This window comes from Protopterus annectens, chromosome 2.part1 (genome assembly GCF_019279795.1).
Source record: "Protopterus annectens isolate FY-2018-M chromosome 2.part1, PAN1.0, whole genome shotgun sequence".
NCBI classification, from domain to species: domain Eukaryota; kingdom Metazoa; phylum Chordata; order Ceratodontiformes; family Protopteridae; genus Protopterus; species Protopterus annectens.
The window spans coordinates 1184447567-1184474015 of NC_056729.1; the positions used below are offsets into that span (position 1 = coordinate 1184447567).

The 26449-nt window shown below is 39.6% G+C and overlaps 1 protein-coding gene across 6 annotated transcripts in view; it reads right to left on the minus strand.

Moving 5' to 3' along the window:
* Positions 1 to 26449, minus strand: part of HMBOX1 (homeobox containing 1) — a 1854813-nt gene that overhangs the window by 1053713 nt on the left and 774651 nt on the right. For all 6 annotated transcript variants that reach the window (XM_044062711.1, XM_044062710.1, XM_044062709.1 and 3 more), the window contains one exon: positions 15155 to 15240. In XM_044062711.1, coding sequence (XP_043918646.1) covers positions 15155 to 15240 — 86 coding nt within the window. The remainder of the gene's footprint in view (positions 1 to 15154; positions 15241 to 26449) is intronic.

Sequence of the window (26449 nt, forward strand, 5' to 3'; positions counted from 1 at the left end):
ATGGCTGTCCCTTGTTGTGGTGACAGGCCTGTGCCCACCATCGAAACTCCTGTTGCAGGCAGGGAATGAGTGATATTAATGATTCCAGGCTGTGGCAATGTTGAGTCCAAACACTTTTTAGATACCATTGTAGTTTCCTCATATGCAGTCTTGCATATGGAATTAGCAGAATGCAGGAGGCCATGTAGCCCAGAGGCTGCAGAATTTTTCTTGCAGATAACTGGGTCTTTGTTGCCATGCTTTCGAAGTAAGAAGTCAGTTGCCTTTGTTTGTCTGGCATGAGATAAGCCATCTGGGCAGTTGTATTTAAGCTTGCACCCAGGAATATTATCTCTTGAGAGGGTACTAGTTTTGATTTCTTTTCGTTTACTGTGTACCCTAGGCAAATTAGTAATCTTTTTACAAATGCCAGATGCTTTAGTAGAATGTCTTTGGTCACTGCTTGAATAAGGCAGTCATCCAAGTAGGGCTATATTTGTATTCCTCTTTGTCTGCAAAATGCAATTACTGGTGCCAGGCATTTTGTGAAGACCCTGGGCACAGTAGATAAGCCAAAGGGCAGTGTAGAGAATTGGTAGTGCATTGAGCCAGCTATGAATCTGAGGTATCTTCTACAAGATTGTCTGATTGGGACAAGCAGGTATGCCTCTTTGAGGTCCAAAGTTACAAGCCAAGCCTTCTTTCCCAGCATGGGCAGAAGCTGTTGCAGAGTCAACATTTTGAATTTTGGTACGTCCAAAAAAGTATTTAGAATAGTCAGGTCCAGAATTGGTCTCCATGCTTTGTCCTTTCTTGGTACTAAGAAAAGTCTTGAGTAAAATCCTTGTCCCTGCTCCTGTTGTGGCACAGGCTGAATGGCCTTCATGTCCATGAGAGATGTTACTTGTTTTTGTGCCTCTGCCCATTGATTGTGTGGCAGGTCTGGCATACCTTTTGCCTTTGGAAGGGTGTGAAAGTGGAACCTGTAGCCCTGAGAAACTATGTTTAGGACCCATTTGTCCTGTGTGATCGTGTGCCAATTAAAAAAGTGCTAGCTTTCCCCCTAAGGGTGCTGCCAAGAGAGAAATGCTTGGCATTGGCAGAGGGAAGTCATTGGGACTGTTTCCTATATGGCTGTGATTTGTCTTCTCTGCTTTTGGAGGTAGAAGCACCCCATTGTTTGGGCCTGTATGAGCCCTGGGGCTGTTGCCTGCCTCTAGGGCGTCTAAATCGGCCTCTTTGTGGCCTGTCTGACATGGGAAAGGACCAATTCTTAGAAGGCCAGTTCCTGCTAAATCTGGGTGGCTGTACCTGTAAGAAATCTTTCAATGTCTGCATAGATTTAGCTTTATCCTCCATTTTCTTCAACACCTCGTCTGCCTTAACACCAAACAAAGTATCATGCTGTAATGGAGCATCCAATAATTTTGCTTTAACATGATCAGGCAGAGTCTGTTCCTTTAACCAAGCATGCCTTCTAATAACAGAACCTGTTACAGCGGCCCTGCAAGAGGCCTCTAGTGAATCATAACCACATTGCAAAGTATGTTTTCCCACTTGTTCAGCTGCATGCAATAAATCCTGCAATTCTTTGTTCTCAGAACATTCAGAATTTGTCAACATCTTCTGTTTTAACAAAGACATTAAGTATTGCTGATATTTGAGCATATGAAACTGACAATTTAAAGCCCTTACAGCCAAGGTAGCAGAAGTGTAGACTTTTTCCCCCATCTGTCCAGTGCCCTAGAATCTCTATCTGAGGGAACAGGGTTTTTAGCAGTAGCAGCCTTGACCCCTTTGGGACTCTGAGAGATAGTTTCTGGGTCAGCAGCAGGGTTTTTATACAGAAATTTATGAGAATCTGGAACCCTGTAGTATCTGTCCGACTTAACAGGTGCAGGAGGTAAAGAGTCAGGAGATAGGCCGGACTCTGAAAATACATCATCTACAATGTCTAGAACAGGTGGAATTGCAAGAGGTCTGTGCTGAGGTAGTAAAAGAAAGTTTCTAAGTCTTTTCTTCGAATCTGAATAATCTTGGCTCTCCCAGTGGAAATGCTCCCTCATAGTATGCAGGGTTTCCCCAAAACAGTAATCCTCAGGAGGAGAAGCTGAAGGAATGGATTCTTCAGCATCAGAATCCTCATAAGGGAGGAATAGAATATCCCTGTTCTGAAGAGGAGTCAGAGGAAATGGAAACCTAATCAGAGGAATCATATTCAGTATCTTGCCTAGGCCTCTTATCAGGAGGGGGATGGGAACCCCTGATCAAAGTAATTAGGTCTTCGGCCATTTTGAGCATCTGTTTCTTAGGCATAGAAGTCTGTCCTGGAGAATGCTGTACTTGTTTCCTTGTCTTTAAAACTGTTTTAGACTTTGTCTTGGATGCTGAAGTAGGCTTGATATAAAGCTGTGTAGGTCTGAAAACATCCTCAGAAGCCGATGCCTGCTCAGCGGCTCCGGACCCGTCTGAGGGATTAGTTTCCGAACGGCCAATACCTTGAGTATCCAGAGGCCTAGTTGTCTCCTCGTGGGAGTCGGAGGCGGCCTGTGGCTCTGAGGTAGCGGGTGTCAGGGGCTGCGAAAGCGCCTCACTGAGCACTGGCGAACCGGCGACTGGCCTAGAAGAGGCTTAATCGTCGGTTTTGGACATCGGATGCCCGTCCTTTTCTTTCTCCTTGCGCTTTTTATGAATTCCGGTTGTCGGTTGTCCTGACGGCATTATATAGTTAAACCTTCGGCCAAAGTAATGAAATGCAAAATCGTACCGACGATTAATAGTGTGGTGGTTAAATCTAGCATAAAACCGACAACTAGCAATGTCGTGGTCAGGGCCTAGGCAAGGAATACAGTAAGAATGAAAATCCTTATGAGGTATTTGCTTCCCACAAGAAATACAATTATTAACTTTTTCTGACATCGGTCTGGAGCAAGAAAAATGTTTTCCCGACGGGGTACTTAGCTTTATAGAAGACTTCGGATCTGAAATTCAATTTCGAAAATCTCAGGAGTCGGCCGACTGGCACTTGCGAACTGCTTTTGCTTCGGGCACCACGCAAGTAAGACTGAAGAAAATGGCGTCGGCTGCATCTTTTATACCCCTGACGCTCTGACGTCAGGGAAGAGGAGACAGCAACCGACGCTGGACCAGGACTTTGGAATTCAGGCCGACTGCGGGTAGCCTGCCAGCAGGATAACCCAAGTGTAATGACTGCAACAGTGAAACATGATGAACATCAGGAGAAACAGAAATAGGTTCTGGAAATTCCATTTGTAAAATAAAAATCAAAATTCCTGTGGGACTGAGGAAAACACTGTTTTCTCACGGGGGAAAAATGATTCATTCTAGAAATAGTAATAGTTTCAGAGAAAGAGAATAAATCAAAAGTACTGGCTGAAGCCACACTCCCATTAGAGTCAAAATTAGGAGACAACACATAACCTATAGTTTCAGAATCATTCTGAGGTTTAGACTTTTGAATCTCTCTGAAACAGACCTTCATTTACCAGCAAAAACCTCCCTAGGGATAAGTATAGCTTTCTGGCTAAGCAGGGTGGCATTCCCTGCCCTTTTTATCACAATCAACAAAAGTGTTTTTCCCTTGCCTGACAAGCATACTAAAAAGTGGGTGAGAACTTGTCTATTCCCTGGTCCATGGTGGCTGTAGAAACTGCACCAGCTGTACAAAAGGAGATGAATGGTTTGGGGAACCAGCTTTGGCCACAGCAGAGTCACCCACCTGCAGCTGAAGCATTTTATCAGCATGCTGTGGTGGCAAAGGCTTCATAACAATTTTTTCCTTTTTCTTTGTAAGGCTGGAAGAAAGTAAAACCAAGAAACAAGCAGTTTGTTCTATGTTTAAGCAGAATAAGGTGTCCATTTCCCAAGGACGGCTAGCAGCAATAGTCGATAAAACAAGTAAGTTTGAAAAACGTAACTCTCCCCCAGTAAAACATAGTAAAAAGTACGTCAAGCACTTACCCCCAACCCCCATAAGTAAAATAACTTTACCACAGAAAAAAAAATAGTTTAAAGTTAGTTTTAACAATTTTTTACCACAACAGAAAATGAAAAAGAAGTAACACTCTTGTTTAAAAGTGTTCAAAAGTCATATGGCAGTCATCAGAAACTCTTCCTCCTAGCTAAAAATACTAAATTTTACAGAAAACAAATACGCTGTCACAAAGTAAGGTGAAAGTTTTTTTCCCTGAAGGGAACTTATCTGCTCAGTAATGGAACACTTTTCACTGACTGCTGATCCTCAAAAGTCCATTCAGCATTACGAAGGATCTGAAGGGCTTCATGCCCAAACCTTACACTGTCAGCTCAGCTTGAGCCCAGTAATAATTTGGGCACAAAGAAGTTGCCTTAAAAACTTTGGAAACTGGGTAGCTGTTATATCCAGTACAAGATATGGCCCATACACCTAAGGCTAATGCAGCAGTGATCAAATTAAGAACATTGAAATTGTGATAGGAATGTTGCTAGATACTGAAGCAAGGGTGTTTTTTAGATAACATACTCTAAGTTCACCAACCATGAGAGTATTTTATGGTGACATGCATATTACTCTGCTAGTGACAGACTCAGCTATACCTAGCAGCAGACCCATTAGAAACAAAAACCATAACTTTGTACTTGCCATAATACTAGCTCTGTAAGAGTAGGGTCACCCTTGGTAAATTGTAGTTCTAAGGCTGCACGTAATAGAAAGTACAGTTGTGTACCTACCATAAATGTAGATGTTCGAGTATATTCACTGTTGCAGTCATTACAATCGGGTTATCCTGCTGGCAGGCTACCCTCAGTCGGCCAGAATTCCAAAGTCTAGGTCCGGCGTCGGTTGCTGTCGCCTCTTCCCTGACGTCAGTGCGCCAGGGGGTATAAAAGATGCAGCCAATGCCATTTTCTTCAGTTTTTTTTGCCCCAGATGTCAGGTGCTCCAAATTGGTTGGCTGAAAAATATGCCAATAAGAAATGCATGCACAAAAATAACATTTCCTTCATTTACAAGCAAATACACCACATAGGTTGTATAGGATAGAGAAGTGCAGATAAGTTCCAGCAAAGAGAAGGGGGATGGTGGGTGCGTAATCTGGACTGCAACAGTGAATACACTCGAACATCTACATTTATGGTAGGCACACAACTGTACTATGTTCATCGTGTTTCACTGTTACAGTCATTACTCTTGGGTAGAATCCCAAAGCTGAGTATGGGTAGCTGGGCTAAAAAGGATTAGGAGAGGCTATGAGGCCCTGCAGAACTGCAGTGGCAAAGCCTGCTCTTGACTTAGAGTAGAGAGGCAAGTGGTAGTGCTTTGTAAAGGTGTGCAGTGAACTCCAAGTTGCAGCCTCTAAGATATCTTTAGTTGGTACTCCTCTGAGAAAGGCTGCTGAAGTGGATGCTGCTCTGGTGGAATGAGGCCTAATGTCCTTAGGCACTGATTTGCTATGTTGGAAATAGCAAAAACGGATGCAATGGCCTATCCATTTTGAAATAGTCTGTTTTGAGATAGCCTTTCCTTGTGATCGTGCAGCATATGACACTAAAAGTTGCTCAGTCTTTCTGAAAGCTTTAGTTCTGTCCAAGTAGAAGCGCAACTGTCTGTGTATGTCCAACGAATGCAGAATTTTCTCACCTTTGTTCTGTGGATTTGGGTAAAAGGTAGGCAAGTGAATGGCTTAGTTGAGGGCCACACTGGACACCACCTTAGGCATAAATGTACGGTTTGTCCTCAGAGAAACCCTGTCTGGATGAAAAATGATGAAAGGTTCCACAGCCATGAGTGCTTGTAACTCCGAGACTCACCTTGCGGAGGTTATTGCTAGGAGCAGAGCTGTTTTCCAGGATAAGAATTTCATATCTGCTGTTGATGCTGGCTCGAAAGGAGGCAGTGTGAGTTTTTCCAAAACATAATTGCGGTCCCAGGCCGGAATTGGTGCTCTCCTTGGAGGCCTAATGTTTTTGGCCCCTCTGAGGTACTGCCTTATTAAAGGATGAGAAAAGATAGGTGGTTCCGTATTGTAATGGGCTGAAATGGCAGAGGCATGAATCTTAATTGATGAGAAAGAAAGGCCTTTGTTCAGCATCTCAGTTAGGTATTGTAAAATCTGAGGAATATTTGGTACAGACGTGTCACTGCCTTGTTCCTGGTTCCAAGCACAGAATCTTTTCCATTTTTCTGCATAAGATTTTCTGGTACTGGGCCTCCTGCCCTCCAAGATAATATCCATAACAGCTTTTGAAAGAGGAGTGTTCTGAATGACTACATTATCCGCCATGCTGCCAGATTTAAGGTCCTGAGTTGGCTGTGCAGGATCTGATTGTTTTGTTGGCTCAGCAAGTGAGAAGTTTGAGGCAATATTCATGCTGGACCTTGAGACAAGCTCTTTAGGATTGGGTACCTGTGCTGGCGTGGCCAGTCTGGTGCAATCAGTATCATTTTTGGCTTCTCTTATCTGACCTTTAGGACTACCCTGGGAAGAAGAGGCAGTGGGGGAAAAGCATATGCTGTTAGATTTTTCCAGCTGAATGATAGGGCGTCCACTTTCCATGCTTGCTTGTGATAAATCCTTGTGCAAAATCTCTGCAATTGACAGTTGTGAGGGGAGGCAAATAGATCTATGTCTGGGCATCCCCATTTCCTTATTATCATGCTGAAGACTTGTGGATCCAGTTTCCATTCGTGGGGATCCATGAGGTTTCTACTTAGATCGTCTACCAGAGTATTTGTTTTTCCTGGCAGGAATTGTGCTTGCAGGTGAACTTGATAAGCCAATGCTGTGTCCCATAAGGTCATTGCTTGCCTGCAGAGGGGTAGGAATGTTTACCTCCCTGCTTGTTTATGTACCACATGACCGTAGTGTTGTCTGTCTTTATCAATAACTGTCCTGGATGAAGCAGGTCATTGAAGGCTGTCAGGGCATTTTAAACAGCTAGCTTCTGTTTTTGATTGATGTGAAGATGCATCTGGTTTGCAGGCCATGTGCCCTGAATACATTTTCCTGCCATATGGGCCCCCCAGGCATACTCTGATGCATCCGTTGTCATTGTCTGTCTGGCTGTGGGTAAACTGAATGGCAGACCCTTGTTGTGGTGGCAGGCTTCTGCCCACCATCGAAACTCCTGTTGTAGGCAGGGAATGAGTGCAATTACTGCCTCCAGACTGTGGCAATGCTGAGTCCAAACACTTTTCAGATACCATTGTAGTTTCCTCATATGCAGTCTGGCATATGGAATTAGTAGAATGCAGGATGCCATGAAACCCAAGTTCTGCAGGATTTTCCTTGCAGATAAGTGGGTTTTTGTTGCCAATTTCTTGAAGTAAGTAGTCAGTTGCTTTTGCTTGTCTGGCGTGAGATAAGCCATCTGGGTAGTTGTATTTAAGCTTGCACCCAGGAATATTATCTCTTCAGAGGGCACTAGTTTTGATTTCTTTTCGTTTACTGTGTACCCTAGGGCAATTAGTAATCTTTTTACAAACGCCAGATGCTGTAGAAGAGTGTCTTTGTTCTCTGCTTGAATTAGGAAGTCGTCCAAGTAGGGATATATTTGAATTCTTTTTTGTCTGCAAAATGCAATTACTGGTGCCAGACATTTTGTGAAGACCATGGGCGCAGTAGATAAACCAAAGGGCAGTGCAGAGAATTGGTAATGCATTGAGCCAGCTATGAATCTGAGGTATCTTCTGTAAGATTGTCTGAGTGGGACATGCAGGTATGCCTCTTTTAGGTCCAAAGTTACGAGCCAAGCCCTCTTGCCCAGCATGGACAGTAGCTGCTGTAGAGTCAACATCTTGAATTTTGGAACTTCCAGAAGCGTATTTAGTATAGACAGGTCCAGTATTGGTCTCCAGGTTTTGTCCTTCCTGGGTACTAGGAAAAGTCTGGAGTAAAATCCTTGCCCCTGCTCTTGTTGTGGTACTTGCTGAATGGCCCTCATGTCCATGAGGGCTGTAATTTGTTTTTGTGCCTCTGCCCTTTGATTGTATGGCAGGTCTGGCATGCCCTTTGACCTTGGTAGAGCGAGAAAATGGAACCTGTAGCCTTGGGACACTATGTTCAGGACCCATTTGTCTTGGGTAATCATTTGCCAATTTAAAGGAAAAAAGTGCTAGTTTTCCCCCTAAGGGGGCTGTCAAAAGAAAAGGAAGTTCATAGGTTCATAGGTTCATACTAGGCTATCTGCCCAAGGGCATTTATAAGCCTAGCCCATAGTTATTTGGCTTTCGCCACCCCTTTAGTTTGAATAAAACTATGCCTATTATTTTGCTGTGCCTCTGTCAAGCAGTGACACTGAAGTAATCCCTGGGGTATATCTGCGATCCCCCATCCATTGGTCAAGATTCCTCTTGAACAAGGCCAGCGAGGTGCTCTGCCTCACATATACCGGGATTTTGTTCCACAGCATAGGGAGTCTCTGGGTGATGAATCTGTCCCTCCAGCATTTTCTATTAATAACCGTGTCAAGGTTTAAGTCTCCCGGCCTTGTGGTTCTGAGGGATCTAGATTTTTTGAGGTGAAGCATATTCATCAAATCAGGGTTTGACATGGCCTTATATGTCAGGCACAGGTCACTTCTGAGCAAGCGGTATGAGACTGAATAGAGCTGGAGTTCTTTCAGTCGGGCAGCATAAGACATATTTTTGAGACCCTTTATCCTTTTGGTGAGGAACTTTTGGGGCCTTTCCAGCTGCTGCAGGTGTCTGGTCAGATACATTCCGAATGGGGCATTGTACTCAATCATAGGTGGTAGAGGACTTTTTATATAGGACTTTATGAGAATCTGGGACCCTGTAGTATCTGTCTGGCTTAGCAGGTGCAGGGGGTAAAGTGGTAGAGGAAAGTCATTGGGACTGTTTCCTGTAAGGTTGTGATTTGTCTTCTTCGCTTTTGGAGGTGGGAGCACCCCATTGTTTGGGCCTGTATGAGCCTTGGGGCTGAGATCTGCCTCTGGGATGCCTGTATCTGCCTCTTTGTGGTCTGTCTGACACTGGAAAGGACCAATTTTTAGAAGGCCAGTTCCTACTAAACCTGGGTGGCTGTACCTGTAAGAAATCCTTGACTGTCTGCATGGATTTTGCTTTATCCTCCATTTTTTTCAACACCTCTTCTGCTTTAGTACCAAACAAAGCATCATGCTGCAATGGTGCATCTAATAATTTTACTTTAACATGATCAGGCATATTCTGTTCCTTTAACCAAGCATGCCTTCTAATAACAGAACCTGTAACAGCGGCCCTGCAAGAGGCCTCCAGTGAATCATAACCAAATTACAAAGTATGCTTTCCCACTTGTTCAGCTGCATGCAATAAATCCTGCAATTCCTTGTTCTCTGAGCATTCAGTATTTGTCAACATTTTCTGTTTAAGCAGTGACATTAAATATTGTTGATATTTAAGCATATGAAACTGACAATTTAAAGCCCTTACAGCCAGGGTAGCAGAAGTGTAGACTTTTTTCCCCCATCTGTCTAGAGCCCTAGAATCCCTATCAGAGGGTACAGGTTTTTTTGCAGTGGAAGCTTTAACTCCCTTGGGACCCTGAGATATAGTTTCTGGGTCAGCAGCGGGGTTTTTATATAGGACTTTATGAGAATCTGGGACCCTGTAGTATCTGTCTGGCTTAGCAGGTGCAGGGGGTAAAGAGTCAGGGGACAGGCCGGACTCTGAAAATACATCTACAATATCTAGAACAGGTGGAATAGCAAGGGGTCTGTGCTGAGGAAGTAGCAGAAAGTCTCTGAGCCTTTTCTTGCATTCAGAATAATCTTGGCTCTCCCAGTGGAAATGCTCCCTCATAGTATGCAGAGTTTCCCCAAAAGAATAATCCTCAGGAGGAGAGGCTGAAGGAATGGATTCTTCAGCATCAGAATCCTCATAGGGAAGCATGGAGTAATCCTGTTTAGAAGAGGAATCAGAGGAAATAGATACCTGATCAGAAGAATCATACTCTGTCTCTTGCCTAGGCCTCTTATCAGGAGGGGGATGGGAGCCCCTGATCAAAGTAATTAGGTCTTTGGCCATTTTGAGCATCTGTTTTGTAGGCACGGAAGTCTGAGTAAGAGAATGCTGTACTTGTTTCTTTGTCTTTAGAGCTGCTTTAGTCTTTGTCTTTGAAGATGAAGATTGCTTAATATATATTTGTGTAGGTCTGAAGACAACCTCAGAAGCCGATGCCTGCTCAGCGGCTCCGGACCCATCTGAGGGAATAATTTCCGAGTGTCCAATACCTTGAGTATCCAGAGGCCCAGTCGGCTCCACGTGGGAGTCGGTAGTGGCCTTTGGCTCTGAGGTAGCGGGTGCCAGGGGCTGCGAAAGCACATCACTGAGAACCGGCGAACTGGCGACTGGCCTAGTAGAGGCTTCGTCGTCGGTTTTGGACCTCAGATGCCTATCCTTGTCCTTGTCCTTGCATTTTTTGTAAACTCCGGTTGTCGGCTGTTCTGACGGCATTATATAATTAAATTTTCGACCAAAGTAATGAAATGCAAAATCGAACCGACGCTTGATAGTGCGTTGGTTAAATCTAGCACAAAACCGACAGCTAGCAACGTTGTGACCAGGGCCTAGGCAAGGAATACAGTAAGAGTGAAAATCCTTATGAGGTATTTGCTTCCCACAAGAAATACAATTGTTAACTTTTTCTGACATCGGTCTGGAGCAAGAAAAAGTTTCCAACGGGTACTTAGCTTTAATGAAGACTTCGGTTCTGAAATTCGGATTTGAAAATCTCAGGAGTCGGCCGACCGGCACTTGCGAACTGCTTTTGCTTCGGGCACCGCGTGGCAAGAAAGACTGAAGAAAATGGTGTCGGCTGTATCTTTTATATCCCTGGCGCACTGACGTCAGGGAAGAGGCGACAGCAACCGATGCCGGACCTAGACTTTGGAATTCTGGCCGACTGATTGTAGCCTGCCAGCAGGATAAGCCAAGAGTAATGACTGCAACAGTGAAACACGATGAACAACTGCTCAGCAATCCAAAATTCCACAGATTGAGAGGAACCAGGCAGGGGTATCCTCTTTATTTACAGCCATTGACAAAAGAAATAACCAACTTGGAAATTCAAGGATATAATTGTTATGGTAATCAAGAAAAGTTGGCTTTATTTGCAGATGATATTATTTTGTACCTGAAAAATCCAGAAAAAGGCGTCTCAGTGTTGTGGAACATTTCACAATAGTTTCAAGTCTTTTTGGGATATAAAATAAATGAAGATAAATCAAAGGCTTATAGCTGTAAATTATGTACCCTCAAATGAACTGGTTCAGCAATACCCATATTTATGGGGACACGATAAGATTAAGTATTTAGGTGTATGGATTAAAAAGGCTTTGGTTATGGCAGCTAAGGATATGTGGGAAAATACTACACAAAAGATAATAGAAAAACAGAGAAACTGGAAGCTGTTTTTTCCATGGATATGGAGAGCAAGATATAATCAGTAAAAATGTTTTCAGTCCCTTTAGCTTTTTATATAGGTCAGGCATATTGTTATCACCCAAAGGAGAAGTTGTGGACAATAATTACTAAAGAGTTGAAGGAATTTACCTGAGAAGGGAAGACAGCAATAGTTAAGTGTATAAGTTGATCAGAACAAGGTGGTTTAGGATTACCTGATTTGGCAGGATAGTTTAGAGCTACACAATTAATTCTATTTATAACACACGCAGAAGGTTCTAATTAAAAGTGAAAAGGGATGATGATGAAGTAAGGGGGAAATTCAGGACATAAGGACAGAATGGGATTTTGTATGTAGATCCTTTAGGAGAATAACAGCCATGCAGAATATTATATTTATAAAGTAGCAAAAAAATATTCTAAGAACTAAACTAACACAAGAAAGACTTGGCAATAAGGATGACTGCAAGCAGGAATACAGAGAATAGGCAAGAAAGGTAACAGAATGGGAAGAGGCCAAGAAGACACTTAGACTGCAGGCTAGAGACTGCCTTCCCTTGATATCAGAATACTATAGGCAACAGAAAAGGATAGGGGAATCCTAAATGAAAGACCTGCTCTGGTTGAGTTTTAGATGAATCTAGAACAGAACCAGCTGCTAAAAAGGGATAATTAGTAAGGCATACAAAATATTGCACAAAAACTACAGGAATCGATCAGGGGAGGTTATAAAAGATTGGGGGTAGACAGACTAGATAAGCAATTCACAAGGAAACAATTCAGTGGAATAGAATACTCTGTCAGAAACATTGGCTGAGCAAATGGGTATAACTAAGGAAATGATTATTTTCAGTTGGGGCACAGGATCTGAACTGTCTAGGCATTGTAAGGCCTTGTTAAATTTAATTCTGGTGGCTGCCAAAAAACAATTACTAGAAAATGGAAATCAAACTCTAAACCAATTGCACTTGAAGTAGTGAATACTGTAACAGAGACAAAAGAACTGGAAGTGGGATCTTTAGAAAAGGGCAGGAACAAATTACATAGAAATAAATGGAAATTGTCAGAACAATACACACAAAAAATGTTTTGGAAGAGGAGTGAGGTTTAAGGGAAGGCAAAAATTGGGCAATTTATGTAATGTTAGATTGACGATAATTGTACAAAAGAATACAAGTGACATACAATGTTTGTAACTGTGAACATGTTAACATGGTTTGTTTTCTTTTACACAAATGTATGTTTGCCTATGGCTTAAGTGTTAATTCATTAAAGGTGTTAAAAAAGAGGAAGAAAGAGTGCAACGGAAAAACTAACACTGACAAAGGAACGGGTCTGGGGTTTCCAGATTCTGAGTCACACTACAAGACTAACATGGCCAAATGGAAGTACAAGACATGTATAGTGCCTGATGAGGTAACAAAAGGATCACACAAGGGCATTTAGACAGACACAGGAAATGATCAAAGAGTGGCATGTACGGCCTCGTATACGTACATTACTATGTAAGTCTTCATGCTAAAGGTAGCTAGATCTTGGAAAAATAGAACAACACCAATATGTTATACTTGGTACAGTAATAAGAAAGACACAGAAGAAAATGTTATAAGTGTTTGCTAAAGAAACAGCAAAGAACTGAGATTTTGGAAGCAGATGATAAAAAGGGATGAGATAATAAAATGGGATAAAGCTAGACTAATGTGTGGGTTACTGAACTCAGAGCCACTTGCATATACATGTCTAATGTTGCAGTTCAAGGAAGATATTGTAGATTTTATTACAAAGGCAGGAACAGAAATTGGAGACTGTAAAAACTAACAAGTTGAGCATATAAGGCAATGTTAGATTTGAGAAAACAATATAGTATAAAGGTAACAACAGCATGGAGTGAATGATTAAATAACAATATTATAGACGATCAGTAGAGGGGAAAATATGTTTTAACAAAAGATATGCAACTAAATTGTGAACATTTAGAAGCATGGAAATATTTGCACAAATATTTCTACACTTTACTGGTCATGAAAAAGTGTTCTCACAGACTAGAGGTATATGTTGGAGATGTGATGGTTCAGAAAGAGGTTCTTGTGTGCACATATTTTAGGAATGCACAGTTACTTTATTACAAAAATTACTTAAATAACATGTCAAGCCTTATACTTGGAAGATAATTTAACGAGTATGTGCTAAAGAGTTGAAAGCATTGCTATATTTAGCATTGATAGTGGTGAAAAAACCTATTAACTAGAAAATGGAAAATGAGAGACAAACTATTATTAAGAGAGATGAAAAAGATCGAGATTAAAATAAGGAATTGTAAATTAATACAGATCAGAAACAGAACCCATTATTAAAAAAATGGGCTTTAACAAATTCTGTAACAGAAACCATGCTTGACAAGGAACAATCCATCTAAGTTGTATAGTTATTTAATAAAGCAGACTGCTATACAAATTGAAGTCACTGGTCCAACAGTTAAGATTTGTAATATAGTGAAAATAAAACAATATGGTCACTAATTAATTCCTGACCTCAAACTACATTGTAAGTAATTAGCTTGTGCATTCAACTGTTTTTGTTGAAGAAACAATGTTAAAGCAAACCATATATTAAGACTAGGCAGAAGAGCTGATTGTGATATTGGGATTGTCATGCTTAACAATAGCAAATTAATGAAAATTAAGTGTAAGCACTGATTATCTGACCTGAGTATAGTTTATTAGTATTGTATAAACATATAACTTTAAAACAGTTTTATCAGCAAAGAGCGTCAAAGTAAAAAGTGCAAAGGAACTGTACAGCTTGCTGCAATGAAAATGTGGCAAACAATAACATTTTGTTCTACCAAAGGAAACAAAAAACTTCATAGTATCAGGATCCTGTGCTAGACAAAGGAAATGACAATATAAGTGAAATCTGCATGGCTAATAAACCCTTCCTCAGTGGCTATAATGCTGAACCTCATCACATACATGGGTGGGATGGTGTTCTCTAATGCTGCTCACCCTGCTTGGTATTAGTACTTACCTAAACACCCATCTGAAAATGAAAAGTTCTGTCAACTTTCAGTAAACATGAAAACTTTTAGTAGTCATTTTTATTACTAAGCATTACTCTGAAGCTCCACTCCTCTCTCGCTCAGTGTACTTATATAGACTGGATCAATAAGCAATAACTTTTTTTTTTGTAATCCTGGTTTGATGTCTGAACATCTGTAGCAGAGCAGTGTTCATGATGAACCCTTGCCAACCCAACTTTGCCTTTTTATTCCAAGCTATCCAGTGTTGAACTCCACCAGTAAGGGTTGCCAGTCTTTCACCACATTTATGATGCAAGTGCAATAGGGGGAAGGGAGCCACCACAGCCTCAATGAAGGCTACATGCTTAGTTTATGGCTTCCCTACACCCTTACATGCTTGTATAAGCTACTACATGTGATGAAACATACCCTAGGAGCACTTTCTCTCTCTTCCCCTTAAGCAGTTGCACCTCTCAAAATCACCTGCATGCCTAGCCTGGCCACCATTTTGTACAATGGTCTCTACCTTTGCTACAAAAAACAACATGCTCACCATCATCATGTAATCACGTCCCTTCCTCTGAAGAGGGTGAGTAGGCAAGCCCCATCCTTCCCTCATACAAGTTCCTGCAGGTGCACAAGTCTTTATTTAAACTTAGATCACTTAGGTTATAGTGGAACAGTAAGAAAAATTGACGGTGCTCTTTACACAATTAACAAATGACAGTTACTGGTAAAGACATGCTTCTTACCTGTGACCTGTGCAACAACTGCCTGAGAAATCCTCCGATTGGCAAGGAAAGCTTTAATTTCATCTTTGATTATGCTGCTATCCCTCCTGAAAGACAATTATAAAATTAAGTACAAATGTATTCATCTGCTCCCCTTAACAAATAAGAAACTAGTACTTAAAAAGTTGACTCAGGTAAATTTTGTTGTTACTTGAATATACGAATTGGCAAGAATCGCACAAAACAAATGGTAGTTTCTGATGAATGTCTGCTATACAGAAATAAAGTAAAAGCAATGCAAGTACAGTTGTACGAGTATACTTATAATCAGTCAGTGATATACAAGCAGGGTCACTGCTGCAGTATGGTTCAATATTCACAGGAATTAGCTCGGGCAAATGTCTACCTTCCAGCCTGACTTCCAGAATTTTTAGACATACTCACAGTGGGACTGGATTCATTCCCTAGCCAAGAAAGTTGGATTATGCAAGACTGAAGGGAAGAAAAACTCATTCCATCTGCAGTTCTTTTTTGGCAAGATGGCCACCAGCAAGTGTACCCTGCCTCAAGGGGTGTCAAAACTGGTCAATGTCCTGGTTTGTAAAGCCCCAGTGAACAGTACATAATGTTCTCACTTACTTCCAGAGCCTCTGGAGTTGAACACCAACATACTGAAGAAGGTTCATTGAGGATGATCACTTCGGAGAAACAGTAGAATGCTGAGCATATCCACTGTATGGAAAGCCTTACCTTTTCCATACTGCAATAAATGCTTTGTCTACTCCAATCCTTTTACCTCTCAGGACTCGGGAGAGGTTCCTGCAAAAGGAAGGTAGAAGGGTGTGAGTCTATACTGCATCAGTGACCTTATTTGAACATCTACAGCTACGGCTCCTACACTCAAATATAACATTCATCACAGGGGTCACTGCTACAGCAAGAGTCAAAATAACATTCATCACAGGGGTCACTGCTACAGCAAAAGTCAAAATCAGTGGGAAGAGTGCTAAATAAAGTATTACTTGCCTCCATGCGCAGGAGGAAATCAGAACATGTCATGCAAAATGGCCGTGGCAAAGTCTGTTCTAGACTTGAGTTTCAGCTTGTAGTGGCTGAGGAAGATAAGCAAGAACCACTGTCCATGTGGTTGACTCACTGATAAGATGAGCTGATTCATTCTTTAAAAGGATTGCTACTGTGGATGTTCTAGTAGAGAAGGCACAAATTAGCCTTTCCAAGTGCTTATTATAGTGCTCACAATAAAAAAAAAATATGTGCTCACAATAAAAAAAGATGCAGGAGTCAGATCTCCTCATATGCCTGGCATAAACAAGACAAACAAACAGTTGTTTACACTGTTTGAATTTGTGAGTCTTGCTGGCTAACAACTAAGCTGCCTAAGAACATCTACAAGGTTTAGAATTCTTTCACCCCATTTCTGTGGGTTAACATAGAAGACTAACAGTCAAACAGTTTGGTAAAGTGCAAGTTCAGTTATCACCTAAGGTATGAAGGAAGCACTAGTTTGAAGGCTCACTCTGTCTCTGTGAAACAAAGTACGTGACTCTTTGTACATCAGGGCTAATGCTCAAAGGCCCCTCTGGCTGAAGCAACAGCTGCTAAAAATAATGTTTTCCAACACAAGAACTTGTGTCACTGAGAAGTTGGACTCAAATGGGGCTACAGTTAAAATTTTCAGTGTAAAATAGCTTTTATCTAATGAATATTCTCTGGCAGAACTTCCACATAAGCTACTTAACCTTAGCTTGGCTACAGGCTAAGCCCCAGAAGTATAAACAGCAATGGTGATGCTCCATAAAGGCATCCCTACTACTGACCCATGAAGCTATAGGCTCATCAGTCTAACAAGTCTCATTTGTAAGGCCAGGGAATTCATTATAACAGACATTTATCTGAATGAAACCAAATAAATTATAAATAAAATAAATGAAGCAAATTCTACAACAAATGTACTTCTAAAGCAGTAATACAAGCATAACAGACAAAAGACCACTACAGTATCCAAGACCTCTGTAAAACAATAACCCAGAACTGTAACAGGCATCAGTGACAAAAAAGGACTATATAAAATCCATTAAAATACTCTAACTAATTGTACAAGATTTCAGGTTCCAAGGATAGCACTGAAAAACTTGGTTTTCAGAACTGAAGACAATAACGCTCATAAACAAATACGGAATAGAAGTACGGTAAAATGGTCTATAAATAGCAAGTCCAGCCACCATAAACAACTAACAAATCTATAAGTCCAAGGAGCTCCCAGGATCAAGAAATCTCCAAAACAGTTCTTCACAGCTCTTCTTTTACAGAATACCAAGCCACAATCTGCCATTGCCAGCTCTACTTGCACCTTTTTTCATGAGATCTCAATTTTAATGACACCTTTCTTCAAGCTTCCTCCCAGCTCATGCTAATTACATAAATAACAACAGTGGAAATTTCCTAGTGCTACTTTGCATTCACTACATTTATATCAACAATTTAATACTTCTGTTACATTTCCAACAGCTGTAATACATCATCACTAAAACTCCTGCACGTTGCAACAAACACCAAAGTGGCAGATTTATATCTACACAAACAGGCTGCTCAGAAGGACTACCTTAACAAGAGTTCCCCCAAAAAAGTCAAAAGTGCAGAAGTGAAGCAGGACTCAACCCACTGGCAGCCATTTGCTGCCAACTTGCTAGTGTTACGCCATTTTGTCTGAGAATCTGGGGAAAAGACCTTGCAAGAAATTACTATCTCAGTTTCAACCATACCCCATGGCAAGCCATCTCCTTAGTAGGCAGATTCAGCCATTGTCTGCGCATGCTTAAAGAATGGTCTTTCAGTCTGATTATATCAAGAACTCTATTTCTGTAGTGGAGAAAGTTTTGCTGTGACCACTTTGCATTGTTAATCAATGACAGATTTCATTCCTTAGACAAGGATGTCAGATTATTCAAGATCAAAGGGAAGAAAAGCTCATTCCATGTCCTGTTTACAGTGCCCTCTGGGTAGTGTTCCAGAGATGCAAGCATCCAGAAGTGGCCTGTCTATTGGTCTCCTTTATGCCTCCCCTCATTTTCCTTTATTCCAAAGTTCCTGGAGAAAGCCAAAATGCATAAAGCCAAAGTCTGTGTGACAGATCCATGAAATGTGATTTCAAGACTTACCTGAACCTTCAGACTCCATACCTAATTACATGTTTTTTCCAATTTCAGGAAAGCATACATAAGTACACAAATTTTTCCATTTACGCCATTGTCCATGGCATGGATTCCCTCACTGCCCCACTTCCATCTACTCTGGAGTATATGATCCAAATTTATGACTCTGTTGTTAGCTATTCTACAATGTAAGTACATTTATCAGACATACAATTTCCACTGGGGCACCAGCACTTTGTCACTAGCCTCCTTAAGAGGTAAAACATTTTTTTCAAGGGCGCATCTCTCTTGCATCTACCAGTAAAGGATTTCATCCCTCCCAAGCTCTTCACTTTATTTTAGAAAAATCTAACTCTGTCACCTTGCTTTTACTTCTGCTAAGAGAATTTATGAATGGAAAGCCCTGTCTGTTCATCCTCCTTATTTGTTATTCCACCAAGACAGAATCCATGAGAACAATTTTTTTTCATGCCTAAGGTTGCACCAGAGGCAAATTTACACCAAGCCATTAATTTGCTAGTTTTCTTCCCAAATTACTCTAATAGATGTCAACATCTGTTGCACTGTATGGATGTTCACAGGTAACTCAGGTTTTATCTTGGCAGAGCAAAGGCAATAAGAAAAGATTCTCAACTTCTTTTATCACACTCCAACACAAACTAAGCATCAAAATCCCACATTTAATGCTGACTACATGGTTTTCAAATTTTATCAGATTTTATTTTAACAAAATTAATAAAACTTTATCCTCAGAGCCAATGGCTCATTCATTCATTCAGGGCTATGATCACTCCAAAGGCAATGTTCAAAAATGCATTCTTGGATGGTATTTGTGCAGCTGCTATGCAGGCACTGCTAAATACTTTTGCAAGACACTAGAAGCTGGCCGTGCTCTCTACATTCAGGACTTCCTTTTGTGTCATTAGTTTTCAGGGCAGAACATTTTTTTCAGGAGGATCCACCCAAGAGGCTTTGCCTGGGGCTTGGCCTTGCTGGCACTGAGGATGGAATTTCAATTACAGATAAAAAAGTTATGTACATACCATAATAATGGAAATGGACTGGCAGTTCCACCCTCATTACCGTTCCAGACCACTTTCTCCCAGCCTAGATAAAACTAGCCTGTTTATAATGACTCCTAAAACTGTTACTTATTATGTACATTCAATAAATTATGCGATCTGAAGAAAGGTACTGAGGTGCACAACACTGTGAGAAAAAAGAGAGGGGTTTGTAGTCTGTGAACATTTCTATGGCTGGGCTAAATTCTGCTGGTCTTAGCCCTGCTGGTAATGAGGATGGAACTGCCAATCCAAATGTATAATTTGGTAAGTACACATTTTACTATTCAAGGAAATCTCAGAGATCATCACTGGAAAGAAATGAGAGCTTATCTTTAAGCAGATCTAGAATTTAAGGGACAGAAGACAATGACTTTTTTTGATCAGGACACACTGAACTTTCAATGTTTTTTTATGACAGAACTACTGTTTCTAAAAAGAGAGTCTTGCAGGACACAACCATGGAAGACAGAATAGTCCGTCTCAAAAGAAAGAGGAGAAAGTTTCTTGATCTTACAATTTAGGATACTGTGTGGAGCTGGAGATGAATTTTTGACATTCTAGACCAACAGTTTTCCTGCCTTTAAATTGGGTGATGAAAGGCTAAACACTGTAATAAGTATCACCTACAATGAAATGAGCTCTGAGGTAAACTAAACAGACAAAGATAAACATGATTCATATCATATAGCTCAACCAAAAGGGAGATGGTAATCTAACTGGCACCACTGGTCAAGTGAACAGAAGGCTCCCAAGATGGTATCAAAATTTTCAGATACCCCTAGCAAGCCAGGGCTGCAGTATGTAATCAAAAAACCAACTCAAACAGCAAGGCTATCTCCCACCACACTGGAAAGGTCGGGAATGTGGCAGTACTTCCAATGCAAGAAATGTTGGAACTAGGACAGCCAAGTGCAACGGCTACTCATTGTAAGAATGACAGAACCCACCGGTGTGTTCAAAGTTAACAATGACTTGTATTCCCTCACAAGGGGCAGTCATTTGGCTCATGCTTTTACATAGTGACAGGGCACCTTCCTGACTGGCAGGCCAAGCTAATACTCCTTGCTTTACAGATAAGGAGGAACTACCTAGATTTCAAAGCCGAGGTTCTTCAAAAAAAAATGTTAACATTTCTCAAGTAAAGCAAAAATATGATGTGAACCCCCATTCCTGGTCCACATCAACAGGATGCTTAAATGTCATTCCCTGTTAGTGACCCCAGAACAGAGGCAAGATGTTTCTCTCAGGAAATCACACCATGAAAACCTAATGACCATAACATGTTATCAATGTACCCTACCAAAAATACTCATTACATCCAGCTAGGGCTACACCGCAACTTCATTAAAACAGGCATTCTTTCAAAAAATGTTTCATACTAATGCATTTAAGCTGTGTAACAGGCTATGTCTTGCTGTAAATGTCATCCTGCTCACATTCTGCAGATATCCCAATCAAAGTGCAACAGTACATCAAGACCAAAAACATATAACTAGCAAAAAAGACAGATCATAATGAAAGAAGAATGGGTTAATGAACTTAAACAGTGAATACATGAATAGGCTCCATTACTTACTGTTACAGTGAGTACTTTGCAGAAAAAACTATATGCCTCTCCAATGCCAAGTACTCACAATTTAATCTTTAACAGTGAGTAAATTACAGAGCTATGAATCCAAAAGCCAGGTGAAGGACCCAGCCAACATCCATTTGATAAAAGCTGTAGCAAAGTCTTCTACTGCTTTGGAAATGCAACATAACTTGTGATGCTTAGTGAAAGTATCCACTATAGACCAGGTTATTGCTTTTCAAATAGGTGTTGCTTGTATTCTTCGAAAGACCACTGAGGTAGTAGCACCTCTGAAAAAATGTGCCCTAACAGTTCCTTGAGTAAGATTACTTAACAAGACACTATAAAATTAAAAACAGCTAGCAATCCAACTTGAAATTACATGTTTTCCTACAGGAAATACATTCTTTCAAGGAGAAAAGGAAAGAAAATGCAGGTCAGTATTTCTAATTTCCCCTGATTTGGAAATGCAACCAAAAGCTGTGTTACAGAATCTGCAAGGTGAAACAAGCACTCATTCAAATTTTGAGAATGAAAGTTAAAGGGAAGAAGGCTAGATTTTTAAATTAAAGCCATCGCCCAACATTGTTTTAGGAATATAAAAGGCTTACTAGAAAATGCAACCCTAACCTAATGGAAAACTATATAAGGTTCAGAAGGTAAGGTCTTGTGACTTCAAATTCAAATAATTAACACAAAGAAAATTACTCAGCAACCAGGCACCACAAAAGCAATGCAACCTGACAGAATCCAGGCCAACTTAAACTCCAAACGATTTACGAAATTGAATAAAATCAATCATGCACATTTAATGTGTAAAAAATTTTCTCCGCAGGGAAAAGCCAAAAGAACAACAACAGTCTTGAAGCCCTATCATACTTACACCTTTTGCAAAACAGAACAAGATCTCAGATATTACATTGGATTTAATAAATGCCTTAAAAGTTCTAGCTCTTACAAAATAGCCTCATGCTCTAGAATTTAATGAAACCAAAACCTAAACAAGAATTGAGCAATGTATGTTAATAACAGTCTTACAATTCCATTGTTCTTTTTTTCAAATCACCTCCTGTCTTACTGAGTAGGACCTGTTTGAAGTTTTAATTTAATACTGTGCAAATGAGGTTTCTTTTCTATGCTTCACCAAGGCATACTTGTCATTCCGCTTCTCAATATCTAGGCAATATTTCTGCATCCTTGTTTTTTTGTATTTTTACTTTTTGAAAACCACAATTTTTACTACAAATTTCCAACAATAAAAAATTCTATCAACCAGTCAGCAAATGCAGATAAAAATCTAGACAGTAACAAAAAATAACAATTCTAATACAGCAGTTGTTTGTTTGTCTTTTCGGCTTTTCCCGGTTAGGGGTCACCACAGTGGAACTCCAGTCCGCTAATGATTGGCAGTCGATTTTATGGTGCCGAGTTGCCAGCCCGACACCCAACCTTCAATGAAGGCATGCCCATTCACGCATGTCTTTCGTAGGCCACTCGATCGCAGGGAGGACATGCAGACTCCACACCGAAGGCACTCCAGCCGAGAATCGAAAAGGAGAACCTCTTGCTGTGAGGCAACAATGCTACCGCTGTACCACCGCGACAATAATTCTAATACAGAAGTACAATATAAAATGTATTTTTATTTTAGCTTAGTTTATTTACCAGAGTAGTAAACTGATCACTATAGACTGTTTGCAGGCACAGCCCAGGTGAAAAGATTCACAAAAAAAAAAAAAAAAAGTAAACACAGAAGTATCACATATACAAGTGTGATGGACATAATTACAAGAAGACTGACAACGTTTAGTTCACCAAAGAAATTTCAAATTAGTAGCAAGATTTTTATACTTCTGTTTTAACTTCAAGGCAGACATGCATTTCCTAATAGCATTTATAAAAAAATGTACAATAAGCCAATCGCGATAACAGGGACAAGGCTCAGGTCATAGAAAATAGAACCAGTTATAAAAATACACACTCAGCAATGCAAAATGTTACAAAAAGTTGTTTATTAAAACAAACAAAGCTTTCAGGTAAAAACCCTACATCAGTGTATAAAAGACAGCACCTACCACTCCTCTTTTATATAAAACACAGAAAATAATTGTCAATTAATCAATTAACATGCAAAATACACATTTAAAAAGCAACACAACATGTATAAAAAAAATCTATGTATATATATATATATATATATATATATATATTATATACACATATACATACACACACACACACACACACACACATATATATATATATATATATATATACACACACACATATACAGAGACACACACATACATATATGTGTGTGTGTGTGTGTGTGTGTGTGTACATACCATAATAAAAATATATTAATACATAATAAAACAATACAAAATGCATCACTTAATGTAAGCACATTTGCTTAAATTTTAATACAGGCTTAACTGACACTATCTGATTTAAACCAGGGAAAAGATCAGCATTCATCTTTAATATCCATTCCAGTACCTTATTTTCTAGTCTGTTGTTTAAATCACCTCCCCGAATATTGACAGAGACCTGAGCTATCACCCTAAATTTAAAACTATGTTCAGCCCCATATTCACTAATATGTTTAGCTAGGGAATTAGTACTTATACTTCTTTTAATATCTGATCTGTGCTCTGTGATCCTGTCTTTTAACTTTCTCATCGATTTTCCTACATAAAATGATGGACATATAATACATGTAGCAAGACAAACTATACGAGTAGAATTACAGATGGCTGGACAATAGAATTTAAATTCCTTCCCAGTTACTGGATGGACAAATACCTGATTTCTATTTATAACATCACAACATGAACAGTTGTGACATGGAATAGTGCCAGAAAAATTATACTTGGGTATATATGCACTACTACAAAGGTCTTTGTAACATAACTTTTGCTTAAGATTAGGACAATTATGGTATGAAAAACTTGGATAATCACCAATCAGCATTCCCAGTTCTGGTATAGATTTTAAAATATTACAATTCCCTCTAATGATTCTTTTTATTACTGTCGAAGCTCTACTATATGTTGTAACATATCGGATCTTATCACTTATAGCTTGTTCAGCCCGAGCATTAGTAGCTTGTCTATTGCCAAAACTGGGTCTGGCAGACGATGACCTCAAGTATAGTACTTCATCCATTTCCTGATTAAGTATACCTTCATCATAACCTCTATCAAGAAATTCTTGTTTAAGTTCATTCATCTGTCGATAGCACTTGCAGTAACAGAGTTCAACCTACTTATACGGATGAACTGACCCTTAGTAATTCCCCTAAACACATGGGGTGCATGCATACTACAGCAGTGTAGAAACGTATTCCTATGTACCGGTTTATTATATACAGTAGTACACAAGTCGAGACCATTACAGTCTATAGCAATATCAAGAAAATTAATGCTTTTGGTTGAGCTGGACATTGTAAATTTCAAAAGTTGTATGCTAAAATTCAAGTATATCAAAAACTCATTTAATTCTGTACAAGTCCCATACCAAATAAAGAAAAGGTCATCTACAAAACATTTGAAACATTTAACTTTAGAGCAAAATTCTACAGGCCCATTGTATACGACCTTATTCTCTCATTTGTCAAGTACAAGGTTTGCATATATATTGGCAATGGGAGTACCCATTGCCACCCCCAAAATCTGGTGATAGATCTTATTATCAAACACAAAAGTTATTAAGAACAATCTCCAGTAACTCACAGATAGTTTCTACATATCTACCTGTATGACATCCATTTTTACACATAAATTCCCTGATAGCATCTATACCATATGTATTTGATATCATAGTAAACAAAGACTGAATATCAAGGGTAACCAACAAAAAATTATCTTGTTGTTTACTGGAAAACCAATCATACAAGTAACCCAAAAATCATTGGTGTCCTTAATATAGCTCTTAACATTTGGTAACAAATGTAACAGAACATTCTGCAGATACATTGAAATGGGTTGAGTAATCCACCCCCTACCCAATAAAATCGGTCTCATAGGGGGATTTTCTAAGGATTTATTAACCTTGGGTAAACCATATAATACTAGAATTCTAGGAAATGGGACATTGTAAATCAAAAATAGCAGCATTAATAACATTAACATGTCTATTAACATCATCCTTTCCAACGAGTTAAAAATATTTACATCTGACAAAAACATATACATGCATTTCAAAATGTGTGTGAGTTACAAATAAGGGAAGCGGAAGCATACGATAAGAACATATTTCATAAGTACTTTAACTTATCAGTTGATGAACGTAGCTCCCTGAAAAATTAATTACCAATGAGAATGTTGTTATTAAGGAGGCTGACAACAAGGGAAGTGCTATTGTACTGATGAATAAAACACAATATCTTGATGCAATGTATAAGTTTTTGTCTGATGTAAACATTTTTAGGCTTGTTGGAAAGGATGGTGTTAATAGACATATTAATGTTATTAATGCTGCTGTTTTATTTTACAGGCTATGAATGACATCACAACTGAAATGTTTAGTTATTTCAATGTCCCATTTCCTAGAATTCCAGTATTATATGGTTTACCCAGGTTCATAAATCCTTAGAAAAACCCCCTATGAGACCGAATGTATCTGGTAGGGGGTCGATTACTGAACCCATTTCAATGTATCTGCAGAATGTTCTGTCACAATTTTTACCAAATGTTAAGAGCTATATTAAGGACCCCAATGATTTTTTTGGGTTACATGTATGACTGGTTTTCCACTAAACAACAAGATCATTTTTTGTTGGTTACCCTTGATATTCAGTCTTTGTTTACTATGATACCAAATACATATGGTATAGATGCTATCAGGGAATTTATGTGTAAAAATGGATCTCATAAAGGTAGATATGTAGAAACTATCTGTGAGTTACTAGAGATTGTTCTTAATAACAACTTTTCTGTGTTTGATAATAAGATCTATCACCAGATTTCGAGGGTGACAATGGGTACTGCCACTGTCAATACAAATGCAAACCTTGTCCTTGACAAATGGGAGAATTAGGTCGTATACAATAGGCCTGTAGAATTTTGCTCTAAAGTTAAATGTTTCAAATGTTTTGAGGATGATCTTTTCTTTATTTGGTATGGGACTAAACCAAAATTAAATGAGTTTTTGATATACTTGAATTCTAGCATACAACTTTTGAAATTTACACTGTCCAGCTCAACCAAGAGTATTAATGTTCTTGATATTACTATAGACTATAATGGTCTCGACTTGTGTACTACTGTACATAATAAACCGGTACATAGGAATAAGTTTCTACACCGCTGTAGTATGCATGCACCCCATGTGTTTAGGGGAATTGTGAATTAGTAAGGGTCAATTCATCCGTATAAGTAAGTTGAACTCTGTTATTGACAAGTGCTTTTGACAGATGAATGAACTTAAACAAGAATTTCTTGATAGAGGTTATGATGAAGGTATACTTAATCAAGAAATGGATGAAGAACTATACTTGAGGTCATCG